General features: G+C 52.6%; 1 protein-coding gene across 3 annotated transcripts in view; it reads right to left on the minus strand.

Moving 5' to 3' along the window:
- Positions 1–24627, minus strand: part of LOC116951114 (semaphorin-3E-like) — a 72823-nt gene that overhangs the window by 39048 nt on the left and 9148 nt on the right. For 2 of the 3 annotated variants that reach the window (XM_076073422.1, XM_076073423.1), the window contains exons 2-7: positions 23377–23631; positions 14205–14368; positions 10569–10631; positions 7080–7196; positions 5642–5735; positions 4735–4854 (exon numbers count right to left, since the gene is read on the minus strand). In XM_076073422.1, coding sequence (XP_075929537.1) covers positions 4735–4854; positions 5642–5735; positions 7080–7196; positions 10569–10631; positions 14205–14368; positions 23377–23572 — 754 coding nt within the window. In that variant the 5' untranslated portion in view covers positions 23573–23631. Of the gene's footprint in view, positions 1–4734; positions 4855–5641; positions 5736–7079; positions 7197–10568; positions 10632–11929; positions 12059–14204; positions 14369–23376; positions 23632–24627 lie in introns of those variants that run through there. The other variant, XM_076073424.1, reaches the window with a different exon arrangement.

Here is a 24627-nt window from a genome sequence, read left to right on the forward strand (position 1 = left end):
TGGCCCCGTGCATCATCCCTTTGAAGCGGTGAAATTGTCCTGTCCCCTTAGCAGAAAAACACCCTCAAAGCATAATGTTTCCACCTCCATGTTCGACGGTGGGAATGGTGTTCTTGGGGTCATAGGCAGCATTCCTCCTCCTCCAAACACGGTGAGTTAAGTTGATGCCAAAGAGCTCCATTTTGGTCTCATCTGACCACAATACTTTCACCCAGTTGTCCTCTGAATCATTCAGATGTTCATTGGCAAACTTCAGACGGGCATGTATATGTACTTTCTTGAGTAGGGGGACCTTGCGGGCGCTGCAGGATTTCAGTCCTTCACTGCGTAGTGTGTTACCAATTGTTTTCTGGGTGACTATGGTCCCAGCTGCCTTGAAATCATTGACAAGATCCTCCCGATTAGTTCTGGGCTGATTCCTCACCGTTCTCATGATCATTTCAACTCCACGAGGTGAGATCTTGCATGGAACCCCAGGCCGAGGGAGATTGACAGTTCTTTTGTGTTTATTCCATTTGCGAATAATCGCACCAACTGTTGTCACCTTCTCACCAAGCTGCTTGGCAATGGTCTTGTAGCCCATTCCAGCCTTGTGTAGGTCTACAATCTTGTCCCTGACATCCTTGGAGAGCTCTTTGGTCTTGGCCATGGTGGAGAGTTTGGAATCTGATTGATTGCTTCTGTGGACAGGTGTCTTTTATACAGGTAACAAGCTGAGATTAGGAGCACTCCCTTTAAGAGTGTGCTCCTAATCTCAGCTCGTTACCTGTATAAAAGACACCTGGGAGCCAGAAATCTTTCTGATTGAGAGGGGGTCAAATACTTATTTCCCTCATTAAAATGCAAATCAATTTATAACATTTTCGACATACGTTTTTCTTGATGTTTTTGTTGTTATTCTGTCTCTCACTGTTCAAATAAACCTACTATTAAAATTATAGACCGATCATTTCTTTGTCAGTGGGCAAACGTACAAAATCAGCAGGGGATCAAAGACTTTTTTCCCTCACTGTATAGTTGGTGAGTTAGCCAAATCCTCTTTACCCCCTATGGGACGTAACGCTGCATTGAGTTCCACTTCCCCTGTCCTTGGCAAAGTTCCGAGCCTCGCCCCAAGAGAGGCTCGGACAAAACCACCGCCACCGCCTCCTCCTTCACGGCCATTTCACATTCGTTTTGTCTTCTCTGCCAAATATGGGGGGGGGCAGGGGAGGGGGGAGAGGCAATGGGGAGTCTGTTCGTTGACGAGATCGGCGCCACGGAACGACTCCTGAGCTTCGGTTCGATCGGCGCGTTTATTCACAATCGACGGGGGGGGGGGGGGCACACGCTCCACGTGCCCTGCTGAGGCTGCTCGTCAACGTGCTGCCAGGCTGAGTTAAGGGGCCTGGCTGAGAGCATCAACTTCGCCGCACCTGAGAAGCCGGTTTCATCACAACTCAGTCCATGTGAGTCTATGGCTCTCTGTGCGAGTCTATGGGTCTTTGTATACGTCTAGAGAACCCCTCTAGAGAGGCCCCTCTAGAGTAGAGTTTTGGCCTATTCTTCCATGCCGGCCAGACAGCTTGGAAGAAGTCAGTGCACCCACACTTTACCCCACCCAGAACCGTCCCCCCTAGGGTGTGACGGCGAATCGGAGGGTGACTGCCCTGGGCCCCGCGCTTTGGGGACGGGGGGCTGCCCCCCTCCCCACGTGGCATTTCCAAAGGGCAAATGAAGGGCAACGTCATCATCATTGTTGTTGTCGTTGTTGTCAACACAGCCCTCTACCAACCACCAACATCTTTTCTCACGGGAGCTTTTTTTTGCCAGTATCAAAGTACGAAAATTAAGAATAGGTGTTACCCCTTTCTAGCAATAAAACAGGTGTTAAGACGTCCAAAAAACAAATAGATACCGCTCGCAAGGAACCAAGCAATGCATTAACAACACACGCTGCTTGTGTTGAACATACAGACTGGCATGCTCTGATAATGTGGCATTTACTTTGAAACTGATTAGTCTACACCAGAGACAGCCTTCTTCATGGCATAGTCTCTGTCCCGGTGTGAGACCAGAGTACGACGCCAAGGGTCGGACAGCACGAAGGCAACGCGCGTGTCGGAGCACTCACAGCTCGGGGTGAGCAGCTACGCCACGGGAGGGTTATCAGAGTTTGTTTGCGTTGCCAGAAACAGAGTAAAACACGCTCTTACTTATTCATCCTCTCTCACGCCCACTAATGAGCCGGAGCGACCCGTGACCCCCAGCGCTGCTGCGTCGCCACCAACCCCCCCCTCAATTAACGCGTGATTAGGCTGGTGGGGAGGGGGTCCTGCCCCCCCCCCGTTTTCTCAACCCCATCCATCACCGACGGCGTCTCCACCCGCCCGTAGTGAAGGGGGAAAAACACAAAGGTTGTTTTCTCATCGCGCTGATTTTTCTCCGCTTCACCGCCGGGCTAAATTTTGTTTGTTTTTGCGCTCTTGTCGCTTTTTGGTGATGGGCCCAGCTCAGTCGTCTGGCAGCGAGGCCCAAACCCCGTCTCCCTCGAGTGCTCCTTTGCCCGCTTCAGCACAGACAGCCTCGGCGACTTTGCTCACCCGCAACCGCACTCAATCGTTCGCCCACCCAACCTCCGTCTCGCCCACTCGGTGGCAGGACGGAGGTTGGGTGGGCGGCAATCCCCGGCTGCTTCCTGGAAAGTGCCAGACCACACTTAGCCACATTGCAGTGCGGCAACCACCACCACCATTGTATAATTCGCGGTGGCGAGATGTTAATTACCTCGCCTGGTATGCAGGCGATCGTAGGTTTCGATCCCGACCCTGACGCCTGCTGCCATATATTTGGCGTTTGAGTGTCTCTCTCTCATCATCATCACGGTGGCTAGGAGATGTTGACTACCTCGCCCGGTGCATAGGAGTTCGTGGGTTCTATCCCGACCATGACGCCTGCTGCTGCTGTATATTTGGAGTTTGCGTGTCTCTCTCTCGCCGTGGTCGCGTGGATTTTTCTATGGGTCCTCCAGGTTTTCCCGTCCACATTGAGAATGAACGTCATGCGTTTAGTATTTGGTTACTGCTATACATTTCCAAGTGACGATAATCAGCCACTTCGTTGAGCTATCGTTTGTGACCAGGTCGCTTCTGAAAAAAATAAGCTATATAGCTCAGTGGGCCTTACCTGGTAAAATACAAAATCGTTTTAAGTTTAGTTTCGTTTTGATGGCCACAAAACCGTGGCAGCGATGCGCCATTTCAGGGTCTCTCCGTGTGGTTCGCGATGGTGGTGCCAGGGAGCTGAGCCAGCGCTCTCTCTGTGTGCGGGTGGCTCAGTTCTGAGGCTCGTGTAAGAGTCGTGAGCCAGCTTAATGTTGTGCTCAGAGCGTATCTCGTAGGCTAAAATTATGGGTGACTAAATAGTGGCGATGGGTCACATATCGTCACGATGGGTCACATATCGTCACGATGGGTCACGTATCGTAACGATGGGTCACGTTTCATAACGATGGGTCATGTAGCATAACGATGGGTCACGTATCGTCATGATGGGTCATGTATCGTAATGATGGGTCACGTATCATAACGATGGGTCATGTATCGTAACGATGGGTCACGTATCGTAACGATGGGTCACGTATCATAATGATGGGTCACGTAGCATAACAATGGGTTACGTATCGTAACGATGGGTCACGTAGCGTAACGATGGGTCACGTATCATAACGATGGGTCATGTAGCATAACGATGGGTCACGCATCGTCATGATGGGTCATGTATCATAACGATGGGTCACGTATCATAACGATGGGTCACGTATCGTAATGATGGGTCACGTATCGTAACGATGGGTTACATATCGTAACGATGGGTCATGTATCATCACGATGGGTCACGTATCGTAATGATGGGTCACGTATCGTAACGATGGGTTACATATCGTAACGATGGGTCACGTATCATAACGATGGGTCATGTAGCATAACGATGGGTCACGCATCGTCATGATGGGTCATGTATCATAACGATGGGTCACGTATCATAACGATGGGTCACGTATCGTAACGATGGGTTACATATCGTAACGATGGGTCATGTATCATCACGATGGGTCACGTAGCATAACGATGGGTCACGTATCGTAACGATGGGTCACATATCGTCATGATGGGTCACGTATCATCACGATGGGTCACGTAGCGTAACGATGGGTCATGTATCGTAATGATGGGTCACTTATAAACAAGATAATGGATCAGGCCTCGAGTGCGATTGTTTACTTAATCGATTGCTCTACCGAATATGGGTTACATTTGTCTGCTTTGATTGAAAAAATAAAAATGTGATGGGGCGGAGGGCATGGTGTGACATCATCAGCACCGGTAGCGACCCCACGGAGGGGGTTTCCCGCCTTGGGCAGGCAGTGTGTGGGGGGCGGCGGCTGTCCCCGAGTCATCGCACGACAAAAACGTCGGAGAGTCGTCCGGAAATGCACGGTCGATGTCGACCGTGCCCGCCGGGACACGGCTGGCACAGGGAGGGGGCATGCCAGCTCGCAGCGCGCTGCGAATGACACCGGCGTGACCCCCGCGTGACCCTGCGTGACCCGGCATGACCCCAAGCATGACCCCCGGCATGACCCGACATGACCCCCGGCATGACCCGACATGACCCCCGACATGACCCCCGACGTGACCCCCGGCGTGACCCCCGGCGTGACCCCCGGCGTGACCCCTGGCGTGACCCACGTACCGTCGAGCAGCCGGCGGTCGGCGTGCTCCGTGCGCAGGGCGTGGCGCTGCGGCGACGTGCGGAAGATGGCCGAGTCCTCGCCGAAGAAGTCTGAGTAGAGACCGGCGTAGAGATCCCCTCCTGCGGCACGGCGAGACGCGGGAGAGGTGAGGTGAGGCTCGGGGAGATGTGGAGAGACACGGGGAGACGCTGGGAGATGTGGGGAGATGTGGAGAGACACGGGGAGACGCCGGGAGATGTGGGGAGAGATAGGGAGACGCCGGGAGATGTGAAGAGACACGGGGAGATGTGGGGAGATGCGGGGAGATGTGGAGAGACACGGGGAGACGCGGGGAGATGTGGAGAGACACGGGGAGACGCCGGGAGATGTGGAGTGACACGGGGAGACGCCGGGAGATGTGGAGAGACACGAGGAGACGTGGGGAGATGCGGGGAGATGTGGAGAGACACGGGGAGACGCTGGGAGATGTGGAGAGAGACAGGGAGACGCCGGGAGATGTCGAGAGACACGGGGTGACACGGGGAGATACGGGGAGATGTGGGGAGATGCGGAGAGATGTGGAGAGAGACAGGGAGATGCTGGGAGATGTGGAGAAACACGGGGAGATGTGGAGAGACACGGGGAAATGTGGAGAGAGACAGGGAGATGTGGAAACGTGGGGAGATGTAGAGAGACACGGGAAGATCCGGAGAGACACGAGGAGACATGGGGAGATGCGGGGAGTCTAACAAATCACCGTTATTTGTGTGACACGTCATATCCGCACACGCCATTTACGGGTGACGATGTAGTATTAAAGCAAACTAATAAAAGTACAGGCGTGGAGGAGTGCGCCAAACACTCTCAGGAGTGTCTCTCTAGAGCGGCTGCCCCGAGTGGGGCGTGTTGGTGTGCTCCTCCACGCACCGACGAGCGTGGAGGTGAAGGATTGCTCGGGGTCGTAGGGGCACTTCCCTCGGCCGCTCTCGGCCTTCTGAGCGTCCAGCCTGAAAACGTGTTCCTGATGAAACAACGAAAAGTAATGCAACAGAATGAACAAAAGAGAGAGAACACGATACAAAATCAAACATCACGGCACGCACGCACGCGGCTCACGTGGTACAAAGCGCGGCGAGTTTTTATGACCCCCCACCACCGCCACCACTCGCTAACGTCAAACACGCAAGTGTCCTCAATTTGCCCGCGAGAAAAACGATCAGAGCTGCTCAGTGTCAAAACGAAATCCACTCGTGTCAAGTCTCCCCCCCCCCCCCCCCGCTGCCCCCCCCCCCCGGAGGGCTGTGAAATTGACCCGTGACCTCCAAACGCTGCTCCTACAGTCTCACCACCAATAACAAATACCCGACCATTTGCCACGAAGTGACGGCGGCGTCACCACGGTGCCTGTGCCAGGCCGGGTGCACTTTGAGGCTATCGCGTGAAGTGTCGAAGGCTCGCTGACCAGGAGGTCACGGGACAGACCCAGCAGGTGCTATGGGTTGGCCGACTGAGATGAGCGGCAGATGCACCACCAGCTGTGCCCCCTGCTGTATCACCAACGCCACGGCCACCGCCATCTGGATTTAGGTCTTCCCCTTTCGCCTCAGACACCCAGGTGCCACTCTGATGCCCGTCTCGGTGGCTCTCCCTCCACCACCCTGCGCACGCGTCCCACCCACCACAACATCCTCCTCCTCCTATGCCCAACCTCCCAAGTTGTTTACCCGATCCTCCTCCAACGTGCCCCTGTGTACCACCCATCACAACCTCCTCCTCTACTTGATTATCTCTGCAATGCTTCTCTGCCACGTTCTATCCCAAACCTACAAAGTTTCCTGCCCCCATCCTTGCCGTGAATTTCCCGATTTGCTGCTGCCCCCACCCACCTACAAATGTGGGCCCAACCTGGGCCTTGTAGGACACGTCTCAGGCCTCTGATAACCACCTGGCCCCCCTGCTAGGAAGGGTACCCTCGCCTTACTCGATAGGCCACTTCGTTGAGATAATTTGTGATGGCCAGATCGCTTGTGCAAAAGAGCAACAATAGAGCGAGCTCAGTGGGACCTTGCAGCTGATGAAATAAATCGTTTTAAGTTGACTCCACACCACCCCCTAGCCTCACACGAGGCTCATCCCGGCCTCACCGCACTCCGGCATCCGACCTTTACCCAGGGCCCACCGTGGCCTCACCCATTCCTTCCTCAGGCGTCTACCAGGATTCTCGCTATGGCCTCACCCTGAGTCCTTCACCCGGGCCTCTCCCTGAGCTCCTCACCCAGAGCCCCTCACCCAGAGCCCCTCACCGGGGTCTCACCCAGGCTTTGTTCCGACTCTCCCACTGTGGCCTCACCACCGGCCCTCTCACCTCGGCCTTGTGGCCCACGTTGAGGAAGACGCAGATGGGGTGGAAGGCGCCCGTGCCGCACGCCACGAGGTGCGTCTGGTTGTAGCGGTGCAGAGCCCGCACGAAGTTGGCGCAGCGCTGCCGGTCACGGACACGCGAGAGAGACGGAGGAGACAGACGGAGGAGAGAGATTAGACACGACACGGCAGAGAGAGACAGAGAGACTGGACACAGCACAACAGACAGACAGAGAGACCAGACGAGGCACAACAAGAAGAGATATCGCCCATATTTTATTGACTTCGTTCCGGATGGGACAAGAAGTGTCGCCTTAACCGCTTTGAGAGAGCGAGAGAGCGAGCGAGAGACGGTGGAGTCCAGGAACCAGCAACCGATTCCAGTGTACCAACACTTTAACCCCACATGAGCCTCTGCCGATCTAACGCGATGAGCACACTGGTTCAGCTAAGTGAAGGACAGATGGCGTGGGAGGGACATTGGAAACTGGCACCGGTTTGTTCCAAATTACCACGCCGGGAGGTAGAATCACATCAACCATCTGCCTTATGAATGCCTCGGTTGATGATGCTAAACACGGCCCCCGTTCACCGCTAGGGATGCCTCGATCGGTGCTGTTAACCGGTTTCATTCATGCAGTTTTTGGGAAAAACGAAATAAAATAAAAAATATTTCGAGAGGTCGCGGGGGACAGCAGTCGCGTGCCTCGACATCCGCATGGCGGAGTCTGCGGTGACGGTGGTGATTGTGGCAAACTGGCCGCACAAAGAGACATAACAACAACAAAACACGTTCACTCGGAGACAGACCATGTCTCCTCTCCTTCGGCTCGCAACCGAGAGAGAGAGACAGAGAGAGAGAGGGGCAGGGAGATAAAGACAGAGAGAGAGAGACAGAGAGAGAGAGACAGAGAAAGATGAGAGGCAGAGAGAGACAGAGAGAGAGGGACAGGGGGAGAGAGAGAGACAGAGAGAGATGGACAGAGAGAGGGACAGAGAGAGAGAGGGGCAGGGAGATAAAGACAGAGAGAGAGACAGAGAGAGAGAGACAGAGCAAGATGAGAGGCAGAGAGAGACAGAGAGAGAGGGACAGGGGGAGAGAGAGAGACAGAGAGAGATGGACAGAGAGAGGGACAGAGAGAGACAGAGAGAGGGACAGGGAGAAAAAGACAGAGAGAGACAGAGAGAGAGAGGGACAGAGAAAGAAACAGAGAGAGATGGACAGAGAGAAAGAGAGACAGAGGGACAGAGAGACAGAGGGACAGAGAGAGATAGAGAGACACACAGAGAGAGGGACAGAGAGAGGGACAGAGAGAGAGACAGAGAGAGGGACAGGGAGATAAAGACAGAGAGAGAGACAGAGAGAGAGACAGAGAGAGAGAGACAGAGAGAGGGACAGGGAGAGAGAGAGACGGAGAGAGATGGACAGAGAGAAAGAGAGACAGAGGGACAGAGAGAGATAGAGAGACACACAGAGAGAGGGACAGAGAGAGAGACAGAGAGAGGGACATGCATATAAAGACAGATATAGAGAGACAGAGAGAGAGAGAGAGAGGGACAGGGAGAGAGAGAGACAGAGAGAGATGGACAGAGAGAAAGAGAGACAGAGGGACAGAGAGACAGAGGGACAGAGAGAGATAGAGAGACACACAGAGAGAGGGACAGAGAGAGGGACAGAGAGAGACAGAGAGAGGGACAGGGAGATAAAGACGGAGAGAGAGACAGAGAAAGATGAGAGGCAGAGAGAGAGAGAGACACAGATAGAGAGGTACAGAGAGAGACAAGTAAAGAGACAGAGAGACACAGACAGAGACCCGAGGCAGATGGAGCCAGAGAGAGACACAGAGAGAGCGAGAGAGAGGGAGAGAGAGATAGACACAGAGGGAGACAGAGAGATATAGAGGGACAGAGAGAGATAGAGAGACACACAGAGAGAGGGACAGAGAGAGGGACAGAGAGAGACAGAGAGAGGGACAGGGAGATAAAGACGGAGAGAGAGACAGAGAGACAGACAGAGAAAGATGAGAGGCAGAGAGAGAGAGAGAGAGACACAGCTAGAGAGGTACAGAGAGAGACAAGTAAAGAGACAGAGAGACACAGACAGAGACGAGAGGCAGAGGGAGCCAGAGAGAGACACAGAGAGAGCGAGAGAGAGGGAGAGAGATATACACAGAGGGAGACAAAGAGATATAGAGGGACAGAGGGAGACAGAGAGATATAGAGGGACAGAGAGAGATAGAGAGACACACAGAGAGAGGGACAGAGAGAGGGACAGAGAGAGACAGAGAGAGGGACAGGGAGATAAAGACGGAGAGAGAGACAGAGAGACAGACAGAGAAAGATGAGAGGCAGAGAGAGAGAGAGAGAGACACAGCTAGAGAGGTACAGAGAGAGACAAGTAAAGAGACAGAGAGACACAGACAGAGACGAGAGGCAGAGGGAGCCAGAGAGAGACACAGAGAGAGCGAGAGAGAGGGAGAGAGAGATAGACACAGAGGGAGACAGAGAGATATAGAGGGACAGAGGGAGACAGAGAGCGCATCCGGTGGGAAGAAATAAAGAAACCAGTTCAGAACTCCGACGCCACTGCGGGCTGACGGACGCGGCCGGAATGTAAACAGCAGCAGAAGCCTCGACACCCACCGGAGACAAAGCCCAGTAAGACGAAGATTTAGATAAAGGCAATAACCTCGGTGTGTTGGCTGGGGAGGGTTTATTTTGGTGAGCGGTGGCGACGCGGTTGGGTAGCGCCACGGAATCCCGTACCCTCGACGCCGCTCCTCTGCCTCTTCTGCCTCCCTCGGATGCGACGGCGGTGGCCGCGGCCGACCCGACCATTCGAGAGGGGAGGGAGGGCCGCAGTGGCTAGGAGATGTTAATCCCTCGCCTGGTGTACAGGAGGTCGTGGGTTCCATCCCGACCTGCTCCACGCTGTATATTTAGAGTATGCGTGTCTCTCTCTCTCTCTCACTCTCCCCATGGTCGCGTGGATTTTTCTCCGGGTCCTCCGGTTTTGCTCCTCCACTTTTAGAATCGACATCACCACGCGTTTAAGAGTGTTGGGCCGTTGTAAATTTCCACGTGATGATTATGATAAGCCACTTCGTTAATCTTTCATTTGTGATGGCCTAGTCGCTCACTGAAGAAGAGCTACACGGCTTAGTGGGACATTCTTACCTGATAGTAAACAAAACAAACATAGATGATGGTTTTATTTTTCGATTTAAAGCTTTCGTGACTGCAATGATTCATCTTCTTTGGTTCTTTCGGTAAAGTCACGTAGAATGAGAATAAAATAATAAATTGATAAAATAAAATAACACAATAGTATTCTCACAAGAATACTATTGTGTTATTTTATTTTATCAATTTATTATTTTATTCTCATTCTACGTGACTTTACCGAAAGAACCAAAGAAGATGATGGTTTTAGTTTAGCGATTGTCTCGTGAGATTGCTTTTGGTTGTGGGAGGGCACAGCACCATCTCTCACCTTCGCATCCTTGCCTTGCATGAGGCACAGCTCCTTCTGGAAGGCCGGCGCGGCCCAGCGTATCTGCACAATGCACCACAACAAGGAGCGAGCGAGGGAGACAGAGAGCGAGGGATAGAGAGAGCGAGAGGGAGATCGAGAGAGAGATCGAGAGAGAGAAGAGAGAGAGACTTTGACTGTTAAAAAACTTTTATTGCTACCAGCAGCAACAGCACCAGAGCCGATTCCGATACAAGCCACGTGGAAAAATGCAGCTTCACGCGTGCACGTCACAAACCAACCACGCCCCGTGGCACGTGGGCCCGGACACGTCACAAATCAACCACGCCCAGCGGCACGTGGTCCCGCACGAGTCACAAACCAACCACGCCCAGCGGCACGTGGGCCCGGACACGTCACAAATCAACCACGCCCAGCGGCACGTGGGCCCGGACACGTCACAAACCAACCACGCCCAGCGGCACGTGGTCCCGCACGAGTCACAAACCAACCACGCCCAGCGGCACGTGGGCCCGCACACGTCACAAACCAACCACGCCCAGCGGCACGTGGTCCCGCACGAGTCACAAACGGCGCGTGGTGGCCCCGCACGCCATGCTCGACGAGCGAGCTCGTTAGAAGGTGAAATGCAGAATGCCGTTCGTGCCGTTGTATACGGCTTAACGGGCCCCGGCAGCATTCGAAGAACCACACACGCATCACCGATATTGCAGCGACGGAGAGCGAGAGAGAGAGAGAGCGTGAGGAAGAGAGCGAGAGAGCGACATGGAGTAGGGAGAGAGGGGGGGGGGGCAGAGAGGGGGTAGAGAGAGAGAGGGGGTAGAGAGAGAGGGGGTCAGAGAGAGAGGGGGTCAGAGAGAGAGGGGGTAGAGAGAGAGGGGGTAGAGAGAGAGGTGGTAGAGAGAGAGGGGGGTAGAGAGAGAGGGGGTAGAGAGAGAGGGGGTAGAAAGAGAGGGGTAGAGAGAGAGGGGGTAGAGAGAGAGGGGGTAGAGAGAGAGGGGGGGCAGAGAGGGGGTAGAGAGAGAGGGGGTAGAGAGAGAGGGGGTAGAGAGAGAGGGGGTAGAGAGAGAGGGGGTAGAGAGAGAGAGAGGGGGTAGAGAGAGAGAGGGGGTAGAGAGAGAGGGGGTAGAGAGAGAGGGGGTAGAGAGAGAGGGGGTACAGAGAGAGAGGGGGTAGAGAGAGAGAGGGGGTAGAGAGAGAGGGGGGGCAGAGAGGGGGTAGAGAGAGAGAGAGAGGGAAGGGGTAAGGAGAGCAGAACGTGAAATATTTTGTGAAATCTTTCATTTAAAAAGGGGAGGGGAGGGGGTTGTGGGGGTGTTTACATAAAGCAAAGCGTTAAAAAACAAACACAAAAACCCCACATGATGAACGAAGCAAAGTGCCGACGACACCGAGCATCTTCTTGTTTCCTCTGATCGTAAACAAAAATCGAGAGAGAGAGAGAGAGCGTGAGGAAGAGAGCGAGAGAGCGACATGGAGTAGGGAGAGAGAGGGGGTAGAGAGAGAGGGGGTAGAGAGAGAGGGGGTAGAGAGAGAGAGAGGGGGAAGGGGTAAGGAGAGCGTGAGGAAGAGAGCGAGAGAGCGACATGGAGTAGGGAGAGAGGGGGGTAGAGAGCGAGCGAGTGAGAGTGCCAAAGTGGCCACAATCAAATTAGCGACGATTCCCCCCTCCCCCCCCACGCCCTTCCTCCATCACCCATCCCGCTCATCCCGTAATTGGCAGTGGTGAGCACTAGCGAGATTAGTTGACGCGTGGTGGAGGCTGGGGTCACCCGGAGAGGCCGTTAGCGCTGGCACAGCACTAGCCGGTGCGTTGGAGAGTAAACCCACGGCATTTACAATCCGAGCACGACGTCTCGCCGCTAATTACAACCGGCCTCATCAGGCGTACAGCCAGATGTGTGAACAAATCCTCCCTTTGCCGTCAGTGTTAACTATTCGAAATATTACATTAAAACAAAAACCTGGGGAATTTAAACATTTTCTTTAGTGCACAACAAAAAAAATGGACACGCTAACCTATGGCGCATCCTTGCAAAAACTGGCCAAATTTTCATCGCGTCAATTTTTTCAACGGCAAGCTCATTCCTCCGTTGCCTTCAGCAGTGCTATGCGATGTCTACAATCAAAATGCGCTGCGCGGTCGTGAGCGTTCAACATCGGCGCCGCGGTCCAGGCTAATTTTTGCTGGGAAAAATTGTGCACGGTGAAGCATCACTCTCAAATAAAATCACTTGGTTATGAGCATCCGGAAAAAGTAAAATGTTGTTTTACTTATTTTTTTCTTGCTGCCACGAACACGTTAATATATATTAAAAATTGCACCCAAAATAATCCACAACCTAACCCCATAATGTTGAGTTTCGCCAAAATTCGCCAAGTGGAAAGCAACGTAACTCGACGCCGAGGGGGAGGGGGGGAAGGAGAATCAAAGAGACGACATCTCGGTGGAGGGTGACGGCGAGGGAGCGAGCGAGCGAACGGCGAGGATAAACGAGACCCCGTCCAGGCGGGTGAGACGGTGGGACAGCCCCACGTGGAAGGCGGCAACCCAAGGCCTCTGCGTGCCGGTGCAGAGCGACACAAGGGCGGAGGATAACCGGTGGGCAGAGAAAGAGAGAAAGACAGAGAGAGAGACAGAAAGAGACAGAGGAGAGAGAGACAGTGAGAGAGACAGAGAGAGAGAGACAGAGAGACACGGAGAAAGAGAGACAGAGAGACAGTGAGAGAGATAGAGAGAGAGAGAGAGTGAGAGAGACAGTGAGAGAGACAGAGAGAGAGAGAGAGACAGAGAGACGCGGAGAAAGAGAGAGAGACAGAGAGAGACAGAGAGAGAGACAGTAAGAGAGACAGTGAGAGAGACAGAGAGAGAGACAGAGAGACACGGAGAAAGAGAGAGAGACAGAGAGCGGGGAACGGGTGGAAGTCGTGGCAATCCCCGGGGCGATGGCGAACCAACACGCACGAGAGAGGGATCAGTGCCAGAAAGATGTCTTCACCACGTGAGCCAATTGCGGCACTCCAAGACAGCCAGAGGGAAGTGGAAACACCAAATGACGACGATGATGATGACGACGACGATGACAATGAAGACGATGACGATGATGATGATGAAGACGATGATGATGAAGACGACGATGATGATGACGATGACAATGAAGACGATGACGATGATGATGATGAAGACGATGATGATGAAGACGACGATGATGATGAAGACAACGATGATGATGACGACGACGATGACGATGATGATGACGATGACAATGAAGACGATGACGATGATGAAGATGATGACGATGAAGACGATGATGATGAAGACGATGATGATGATGACGACGATGATGATGATGACGATGACAATGAAGATGATGACGATGAAGACGATGATGATAAAGACGATGATGATGATGAAGACGATGAAGACGATGATGATGACGACGACGATGATGACGATGATGATGAAGACGATGAAGACGATGATGACGATGATGATGATGAAGACGATGATGATGAAGACGATGATGACGATGAAGACGATGATGACGATGAAGACGATGACGATGATGATGACGATGAAGACGATGACGAAGACGATGACGATGCTGATTAATCGCGGGCAGAAGAGGTGGTCACCTCGCGGGCGTCCTGGTGAACGGCGTCGAGACTCAGCGAGTAGGCGAGGTCACGGGAGCCGATGAAAAGTCGCTCGTGGTACTCGTCGAGCAGCATGCTGTGCACCGCAGCGCCTCCACCCCGAGACCCGTAGAATGTGCTCGAGCGGTTCGACTCCAGCAGGTCTGAGAGAGGGTTGGCACGGTTGGCCCCAGGATCGTAAGAAGTTCAACATACATACTGAAGTATTGAGCAATCTCGTTTTATTTCAGCAGGCAAGGCCCACTGGGCTGTGGAGCTCTTTGTCAGAAGCGACCTCGCTATCACAAATGATAGCTCAACGAAGTGAAATTCTTAATAGCAGCCAAATACTCTCAGCGCCTGATGTTGATTATAAATGTGGAGAGAACGACCGGAGGACCCGGAGAAAAATCCATGGGACCACGGGGAGAGAGAGCAGCAGCAGGCATCAGGGTCGGGATCGAACCCACGACCTCCTGTGTACCAGGCGAGGTGGTTAACATCTCCTAGCCACCGTGATGATGATGATGAGAGAGAGAGAGACACGCAAACTCCAAATATACAGCAGCTGGCGTCAGGGTCGGGATCGAACCCACGATCTCCTGTACACCAGGCGAGGTAGTTAACATCTCTACAGGGAGACAGAGAGACACGAAATCCAAATACACAGCAGGCGTCAGGGTCGGGATCGAATCCACGACCTCCTGCAGACGAGGCGAGGTAGTCGACATCTCCTAGCCACAGAGGGCAACAAGAGAATGAAGTTATTTCGTCGGCTAATGGTGACGATGTGGCTGTCCGTGACCTCTTCGTGACAGCTGCGGCACGGTGACCCCCCCCCCCTCCGAGTGCAGAGAAGAGGTCACCACGCGGATGAATCTCTCGGAAGCAATTCTGCGATATCAACTTCCACAGTCCGTCTGTCTGTGTGTAACGGGGCGAGCGGGCAGTCGTGGGGGTGCAGATACGGCGGCTGCTGCTACTGCTGCTGATACTGCTGCTGATACTGATGCTACTGCTGATGCTACTGCTGATGCTGCTACTGCTGCTACTACTGCTGCTACTGCTGCTGCTGCTACTGCTGCTGCTACTGCTGCTACTGCTACTACTGCTCATGCTGCTGCTGCTACTGCTACTGCTGCTGCTACTACTGCTACTACTGCTGCTACTACTACTGCTGCTACTACTACTGCTGCTACTACTGCTGCTGATGCTGCTACTGCTGCTGATACTGCTGCTGCTACTGTTGCTGCTACTGCTGCTGCTGCTACTGCTGCTACTGCTGCTGATGTTACTGCTGCTACTGCTGATGCTACTGCTGCTGATCTTACTGCTGCTGATGTTACTGCTGCTGCTACTGCTGCTGCTACATATTTGATCTTGGAACCGTGATCGATAGGGGGTAGCTTTACGCTTGACACACACACAGAGATAGAAGAGGTGGCGACAGAGAGAGGGGGGGGAGAGAGAATAGGGAGGAGCAGAAGAGGGATGGAGGAGAGAGTTGAAAGGATGAGGGGGAGGGATACACAGAGAGAGAGAAGGGAGAAGGGAGAGAGATTGTAAGGAGACGAGAGAGAGAGATGAGAGAGGAAATGGAGATGTGTGAAGGACAGAGAGGGCAGAATGTCGGGGGGAGAGAGGGGGGGGGTGGAGGGGAATGGAGGAGTCTATGGTTCTCCATGCAAGTCTATGTGTCTATATGTGAGTCTATGGGTCTCTGTGCAAGTCTATGGGTCTCCATGCAAGTCTATGTATCTATATGTGAGTCTATGGTTCTCCATGCAAGTCTATGTGTCTATATGTGAGTCTACGGGTCTCCATGCAAGTCTATGTGTCTCTATCTGAGTCTATGGGTCTCCATGCAAGTCTATGTGTCTCTATGTGAGCCTATGGGTCTCCATGCAAGTCTATGTGTCTATATGTGAGTCTATGGGTCTCCATGCAAGTCTATGTGTCTCTATGTGAGTCTATGGGTGTCTATGCAAGTCTATGTGTCTCTATGTGAGTCTATGGGTGTCTATGCAAGTCTATGTGTTTATATGTGAGTCTATGGGTCTCCATGCAAGTCTATGTGTCTCTATGTGAGTCTATGGGTATCTATGCAAGTTTATGTGTCTATGTGAGTCTATGGGTCTCCATGCAAGTCTATGTGTCTCTATGTGAGTCTATGGGTGTCTATGCAAGTCTATGTGTCTATATGTGAGTCTATTGGTGTCTATGCAAGTCTATATGTCTATGTGAGTCTATGGGTCTCCATGCAAGTCTATGTGTCTCTATGTGAGTCTATGGGTGTCTATATGTGAGTCTATGGGTGTCTATGCAAGTCTATGTGTCTCTATGTGAGTCTATGGGTGTCTATGCAAGTCTTTGCACGTCTGTGGGTGACCATCAGCGTGCTTGGGCGCCTGACTCCCCGGACTCTACCCCAGGCCTGCCAGCCACGCGGTCTCCGCTGTTCTCCGGCAAGTCCATCACGAACCCCCTCTCACCCTGAGAAACCCACCCAGCCAGTCGCCACCACCACCTACACAGCCACCACCAACCCACCCAGCCACCACCCACCCACCCTGCCACCACCCCCCACCCACCCACCCAGCCACCACCCACCCAACCAGCCACCACCCACCCACCCAGCCACCACCCACCCAGCCACCACCCAGCCACCACCACCCACCCACCCAGCCACCACCACCCACCCAGCCTTGGTTTTGACACAGCCCCCTGGGGTGTCCGGACCCAGCTGGAGTAAAGGCGACATCAGCTGTTGTCGCTCTCTCGTCCTCCCCATGGTTCAAACTTGGCCCGGCACTCGAATGTGGCTCGCTGTGCCTGCCACTCGCATCTCGAGAGCGTCCCGTGCTGCGTCTCAAAAGAATGTTCCGCGGTTTTTTTTTTTAAATAGTCTATAAACTAAACTACGTATATATTTGCTTTTCATTTGTACCACTTAAGGCCGCACTGAGATGCGTGGCTCGTTTTCAGAAGCGACCTGGCCATCGCCAGTGATAGCTCAACGAAAGTGGCTCATCATGATCACGTGGACATGTACAGCGGCAGCCAACACTCTGGTGATGTCGATTCTGAATGGGGGGAGGAAACACCCGGACGGACCCGGACAAAAATCCCCACGACCACAGGAAGAGAGACACGCAAACACTAAATATACAGCAGCAGCAGGCGTCAGGGTCGGGATCGAACCCACGACCTCCTGTGTACCAGGCGAGGTGGTTAACATCTCCTAGCTACCGTGATGATGATGATGAGAGAGAGAGAGACACGCAAACTCCAAATATACAGCAGCAGGCGTCAGGGTCGGGATCGAACCTACGACCTCCTGTGTACCAGGCGAGGTAGTTAACATCTCCTAGCTACCGTGATGATGATGAGAGAGAGACACGTAACTACCAAATATACAGCAGCAGGCGTCAGGGTCGGGATCGAACCCACGACCTCCTGTGTACCAGGCGAGGTAGTTAACATCTCATAGCCACCGTGATGATGATGAGAGAGAGACACGCAAACTCCAAATATACAGCAGCAGGCGTCAGGGTCGGGATCGAACCCACGGCCTCCTGTACACCAGGCGAGGTGCCACATTTTTTGCCACATTTGGTGGCGAGCAGAGTTCAGCTAATCACCATCACTGGAATCATCATAACCATCCAGCGATCATCGTCGAAATTATTATCAGCATCAGCACTCCTCCTGTGATGATCACAATCATCATCATCACTCGCATCGTCATAACCGCAATAAGATTATTAATTAACATCGTCATCATCACGTGCTCGTCATCATCACGATCATGGTTACCATATGAAAATCACCTTAATCAGAATTCGACGCTCATCAAACATTGACTTCATAACCACATCATCATCATCACTAACATCACCATACTAAGATAATCATCATCATCATCCTCATGCTGTGGCCATAATCATCAACAAATTATTCAAACTCACCCTCCATCATCATCGTCATCATCATCGTCGTCATCGTCATCGTCGTCATCGTCGTCATCGTCGTCATCGTCGTCATCATCATCGTCGTCGTCACCATCATCGTCGTCATCATCGTCGTCATCATCATCGTCGTCGTCACCATCGTCGTCATCATCGTCGTCATCATCATCGTCACCATCGTCATCGTCGTTGTCATCATCATCATCGTCCTAATTGGTCGCAGCCTTGAGGGCACCGTGAGTCGCGACGCCATCCCCAGGGCCCCCAGGATCGATGCTAAACGAGTTGCATCGTCCCCAGAGCGACGCGTCAGCCCCAGCCCCGTGCGTGTGCATGTGTGTGTGTGCGTGTGTGTATTTGTGTGTGTGTGTGCTTGTGTGTGTGGGTGTGTTTATGTGTGTGTGGGTGTTTGTGTGTGCATGTGTGTGTGTCTGTGCGTGTGTCTGTGTGTGTCTGTGTGTTATCTCTGTGTGTGTACTGTGTGTGCTGTGTGTGTACTTTGTGTTCTCTGTGTGTGTGTGCTGTGTGTTCTCTGTGTGTGTACTGTGTGTTTTCTCTGTGTGTGTGTACTGTGTGTTCTCTGTGTGTTTGTGTGTACTGTGTGTTCTCTCTGTGTGTGTACTGTGTGTTCTGTGTGTGTGTACTGTGTGTGCTTGTGTGTGTGGGTGTGTTTGTGTGTGTTTGTGTGTGTGTCTGAGAGTGTGTGCGCGTGTCTGTGCATGTGTCTGTGTGTGTACTGTGTGTTCTCTCTGTGTGTGTACTGTGTGTTCTTGTGTGTGTGTACTCTGTGTGTACTGTGTGTTCTCTGTGTGTGTGTACTGTGTGTTCTCTCTGTGTGTGCTGTGTGTAATGTGTGTGTACTGTGTGTACTCTCTGTGTGTGTACTGTGTGTACTGTGTGTTCTCTCTGTGTGTGTACTGTGTGTTCTCTCTGTGTGTGTACTGTGTGTTCTCTGTGTGTGTGTACTGTGTGTACTGTGTGTTCTCTCTGTGTGTGTACTGTGTGTTCTCTCTGTGTGTGTACTGTGTGTACTGTGTGTTCTCTCTGTGTGTGTACTGTGTGTACTGTGTGTTCTCTCTGTGTGTGTACTGTGTGTACTGTGTGTTCTCTCTGTGTGTGTACTGTGTGTTCTCTCTGTGTGTGTACTGTGTGTTCTCTCTGTGTGTGTACTGTGTGTACTGTGTGTTCTCTCTGTGTGTGTACTGTGTGTACTGTGTGTTCTCTCTGTGTGTGTACTGCGTGTGCTGTGTGTGTACTGTGTGTTCTCTCTGTGTGTGTACTGTGTGTTCTCTCTGTGTGTGTACTGTGTGTACTGTGTGTTCTCTCTGTGTGTGTACTATGTGTTCTCTCTGTGTGTGTATACTGTGTTCTCTCTGTGTGTGTACTGTGTGTACTGTGTGTTCTCTCTGTGTGTGTACTGTGTGTACTGTGTGTTCTCTCTGTGTGTGTACTGTGTGTGCTGTGTGTGTGTACTGTGTGTTCTCTCTCTGTGTGTGTGTACTGTGTGTTCTCTGTGTGTGTACTGTGTGTTCTCTCTGTGTGTGTGTGTATTGTGTGTTCTCTGTGTGTGTGTGTGCTGTGTGTGTACTGTGTGTTCTCTGTGTGTGTACTGTGTGTTCTCTGTGTGTGTGTGTGTATTGTGTGTTCTGTGTGTGTGTGTGTGCTGTGTGTGTACTGTGTGTTCTCTGTGTGTGTACTGTGTGTTCTCTCTGTGTGTGTACTGTGTGTTCTCTCTGTGTGTGTACTGTGTGTTCTCTGTGTGTGCTGTGTGTGTGTACTGTGTGTTCTCTCTGTGTGTGTGTGTACTATGTGTTCTCTCTGTGTGTGTACTGTGTGTTCTCTGTGTGTGTGCACTGTGTGTTCTGTGTGTGTGTGTGTGTACTGTGTGTTCTATGTGTGTGTGTGCTGTGTGTGTACTGTGTGTTCTCTCTGTGTGTACTGTGTGTTCTCTGTGTGTACTGTGTGTACGGTGTGTTCTCTCTGTGTGTGTACTGTGTGTTCTCTCTGTGTGTACTGTGTGTTCTCTGTGTGTACTGTGTGTACGGTGTGTTCTCTCTGTGTGTGTGCTGTGTGCGTGTGCTGTGTGCGTGCTGTGTGTGTGCTGTGTGTGTACTATGTGTTCTCTCTGTGTGCGTGTGCTGTGTGTTCTCTGTGTGCGTGTCTGTGCGTGTGTCTGTGTGTTCTCTGTGTGTGTGTGTACTGTGCGTTCTATCTGTGTGTACTGTGTGTGTGTACTGTGTGTGTGTGCTGTGTGTACTGTGTGTGTACTGTGTGTGCTGTGTGTACTGTGTGTGTGTACTGTGTGTGTACTGTGTGTGTGTACTGTGTGTGTACTGTGTGTGTGTATACTGTGTGTGTACTGTGTGCTCTCTCTGTGTGTGCACTGTGTGTACTGTGTGTGTACTGTGTGTGTACTGTGTGTTCTCTCTGTGTGTACTGTGTGTGTGTACTGTGTGTACTGTGTGTGTACTGTGTGTGTACTGTGTGTGTACTGTGTGTGTGTACTGTGTGTGTACTGTGTGTGTACTGTGTGTTCTCTCTCTCTCTCTGTGTGTACTGTGTGTGTAGTGTGTGTGTACTGTGTGTGTACTGTGTGTGTACTGTGTGTGTACTGTGTGTGTACTGTGTTCTCTCTGTGTGTACTGTGTGTGTACTGTGTGTGTACTGTGTGTACTGTGTGTGTACTGTGTGTGTACTGTGTGTACTGTGTGTGTACTGTGTGTTTACTGTGTGTACTGTGTGTGTACTGTGTGTACTGTGTGTGTACTGTGTGTGTACTGTGTGTGTACTGTGTGTGTACTGTGTGTACTGTGTGTGTACTGTGTGTGTACTGTGTGTGTACTGTGTGTACTGTGTGTGTGTACTGTGTGTGTACTGTGTGTTCTCTCTGTCTGTGCTGTTTCGCTTCGTGCGCCCCCTTCCTTAGAGCGAGGGAGCGAGGCCCCGGGTTGAGCCGCCCCCACCCACCGCCCCCACCCCCCGCCCCCGTCCCTGCATCTCCCTCCCTCCTCTCGGCTCGCGCGCAATCATCTCGCTAAGTGGCACCACTCGCCCGGATTACACGGGGGGCGGTGGGGGGGGGGGCTGGTGGGGGCGGTGGGGGCGCGGTGGGGGGGCGGTGGGGGGGTGGGGGGGGCGGTGGGGGGGGGGCTGGTGGGGGCGCGGTGGGGGCGCGGTGGGGGGGCGGTGGGGGGTGGGGGGGGCGGTGGGGGGCGGTGGAGGGGGGGCGGTGGGGGGGCGGTGGGGGGGTGGTGGGGGGGGGGTAGCGTCTGTACCGGCGGTTGGAGGCAGTGGAGGTTGGGGACATCTGTGTGTGTGGAGGATGCGGAGCGCTGCCCCCTACCAGCAGATTCAGCGCCCCCCCCCCCACTCAGTGGCGACTCCGCTGGATTGTGACTTGCCGGCGCAGTCGGGTTGATGGTCCCTTGGGATTTGGGTCTCCGGGCGAGGGAGTTTGCTAACGGGGGGAGCGAGGTGGTTGAATCCTCCCTGTGACGTCCACATTGTCGCGGTGATTTTGCTGAGCTGTACGTTTACCACGCGACGTTGATGATAAAGTAATACAATAATTAGGTGTCATTCGTGTATGTAGAACAATATAATTTTAAATTGTTGTGTTTACCGTTCCTGCACTTTACACTTCCTGTCGAGTTTTGTTGATATTTTGTGTCTTATTGTAACGTTCTGACCGCGTGCCCCGCACTGGCCACGTCTGTTATTAAAGAGCTTTATAGCTCATCGGATTCTTCCTGCGGTGTAAGTACAAGATTCCCATTGTGGCATCGCCAGGAGCATTCTCTCCACCCTCCACGCGCTGCTGCTGCTGCTGGTGGTCATCGCCCGTGCCGTCTGACCACTCATCCAGGTGGACTTGCCCCAACGAGCGGATAGAGATAGAGACAAAGATCCCCCGGGTAGCATGACGGCCCGTTGGGGGCAAGTGCCGTGAGCGAGGGACAACTTTGGGGGGGGGGGGGTGGTCAGCGCCACGCCCGGCCGCCTTTGTCTCCCGAGTGGCGACGTTAACCACACAACGCACCAGGTAGCCACTTAAGGCTGAGTCGATCTAGGGGAGGCCCAGGCACAGTGCAGTACCAACTACTGCGCTACCGTTGCATCATCATCACCATCACCACACATCACTCTACAACATCATCATCACCATCATCACACTGTGCGCATCATCACCACACATCACTCTACATCATCATCACCATCATCACCATCACCACACATCACTCTACATCATCATCATCACCATCATCACCATCACCACACATCACTCTACAACATCATTACCATCATCACACTGTGTGCATCATCACCACACATCACTCTACAACATCATCATCACCATCATCACCATCACCACACATCACTATACAACATCATCACCATCATCACACTGTGTACACCATCACCACACATCACTATACACCATCATCATCACCATCATCACTCTGTGTACACCATCACCACACATCACTATACATCATCATCATCATCATCACCATCACCACACATCACTCTACATCATCAACATCACCATCATCACACTGTGTACACCATCACCACACATCACTCTACATCATCATCATCACCATCATCACTCTGTGTGCACCATCACCACACATCACTATACAAGATCATCATCATCATCACACTGTGTACACCATCACCACACATCACTCTACATCATCATCACCATCATCACCATCACCATACATCACTCTACATCATCATCACCATCATCACCCTGTGTACACCATCACCACACATCACTCTACAACATCATCATCACCATCACCATCACCACACATCACTCTACAACATCACCATCATCACCATCATCACACTGTGTGTACCATCGCCACACATCACTATACAACATCATCATCACCATCACCACACTGTGTGCACCATCACCACACATCACTCTATAACATCATCATGACCATCACACTGTGTACACCATCACCACACATCACTCTACAACATCATCACCATCATCAGACTGTGTACACCATCACATACATCACTCTACAACATCATCACCATCATCACACTGTGTGCACCATCACCACACATCACTCTACAACATCATCACCATCACCACACATCACTCTACATCATCATCACCATCATCACACTGTGTACACCACCATCACCACCATCACCAACACCATCACCGCGTGACCCCTCACCCTTGTAGGACATCCGCACCCTCGGCAGTGCCGACTCCGCTCCCCCATCGGCTCCTCCCGCGGTGGCCACCATGGAGAGACAAAGGCGGACGAGAGAGAGGAGGAGGAGGAGGAGCGGCGGGAGGAGTTGGACGAGTCGCGTCGTCTCCATCGTCGTCGTCATCCTCGTCACCGCCTTCATCCCATCGCGCGACATAATCGTCCACCTCGTCACGTCACCTCTTCTTCAGTCGGTCATCACGCGCCCCCTGTCCTCTTCAGAGATCAAAACAAAACAGAAACCACCACGCGAATCGATTCGCGAGCTCGCGTGTTCATATCAACTTTGTGTGGACACACGCACACAGACAAAGATCCCCCGTGTAGCCTTAACAGACTGTACGGGCAAGTGCTGTTAGCGAGTAGCACCTATGAAGGCCGGATCGGTACACGAGGGGGTGGGTGGCCAGCACCACGCCCGACCGCCTTTGTCTCTCCAGTGGCGATGTTTACACACCGCACCAGGTACTCATTTGAGGCTGAGTCGACCTAGGGGAGGCCCAGGACAGGTTCAGATAATCGCCACCGGTGTTGGTACGAACGACACACACGCAGACGCACACACAGACACACACAGACACACACACAGACACACAGACAGACACACACACAGACACACAGACAGACACACAGACAGACACACACAGACACACACACACAGACACACACAGACACACACACAGACAGACACACACACACAGACACACAGACAGACACACACACACAGACACACACAGACACAGACACACAGACACAGACACACACACACACAGACACACACACAGACACACAGACACACACACAGATACACACACACACACAGACACACACACAGACAGACACACACACACACACTGACACACACACACTGACACACACAGACAGACACACACACAGACACACACACAGACACACACACAGACACACACAGACACACACAGACACACACAGACACACAGACACAGACACGCACAGACACACACACACAGACACACAGACACACACACACAGACACACAGACACACACACACAGACACACACAGACACAGACACACAGACACACACACAGACACACAGACACACACACACACAGACACACAGACACACACACACACAGACACACAGACACACACACACAGACAGACACACACACACACACAGACACACAGACACAGACACGCACAGACACACACACACAGACACACAGACACA

The sequence above is a fragment of the Petromyzon marinus genome, chromosome 42, assembly GCF_048934315.1.
Source record: "Petromyzon marinus isolate PM22_M1 ecotype Great Lakes invasive population chromosome 42, UKy_Petmar_22M1.pri1.0, whole genome shotgun sequence".
Taxonomy (NCBI): domain Eukaryota; kingdom Metazoa; phylum Chordata; class Hyperoartia; order Petromyzontiformes; family Petromyzontidae; genus Petromyzon; species Petromyzon marinus.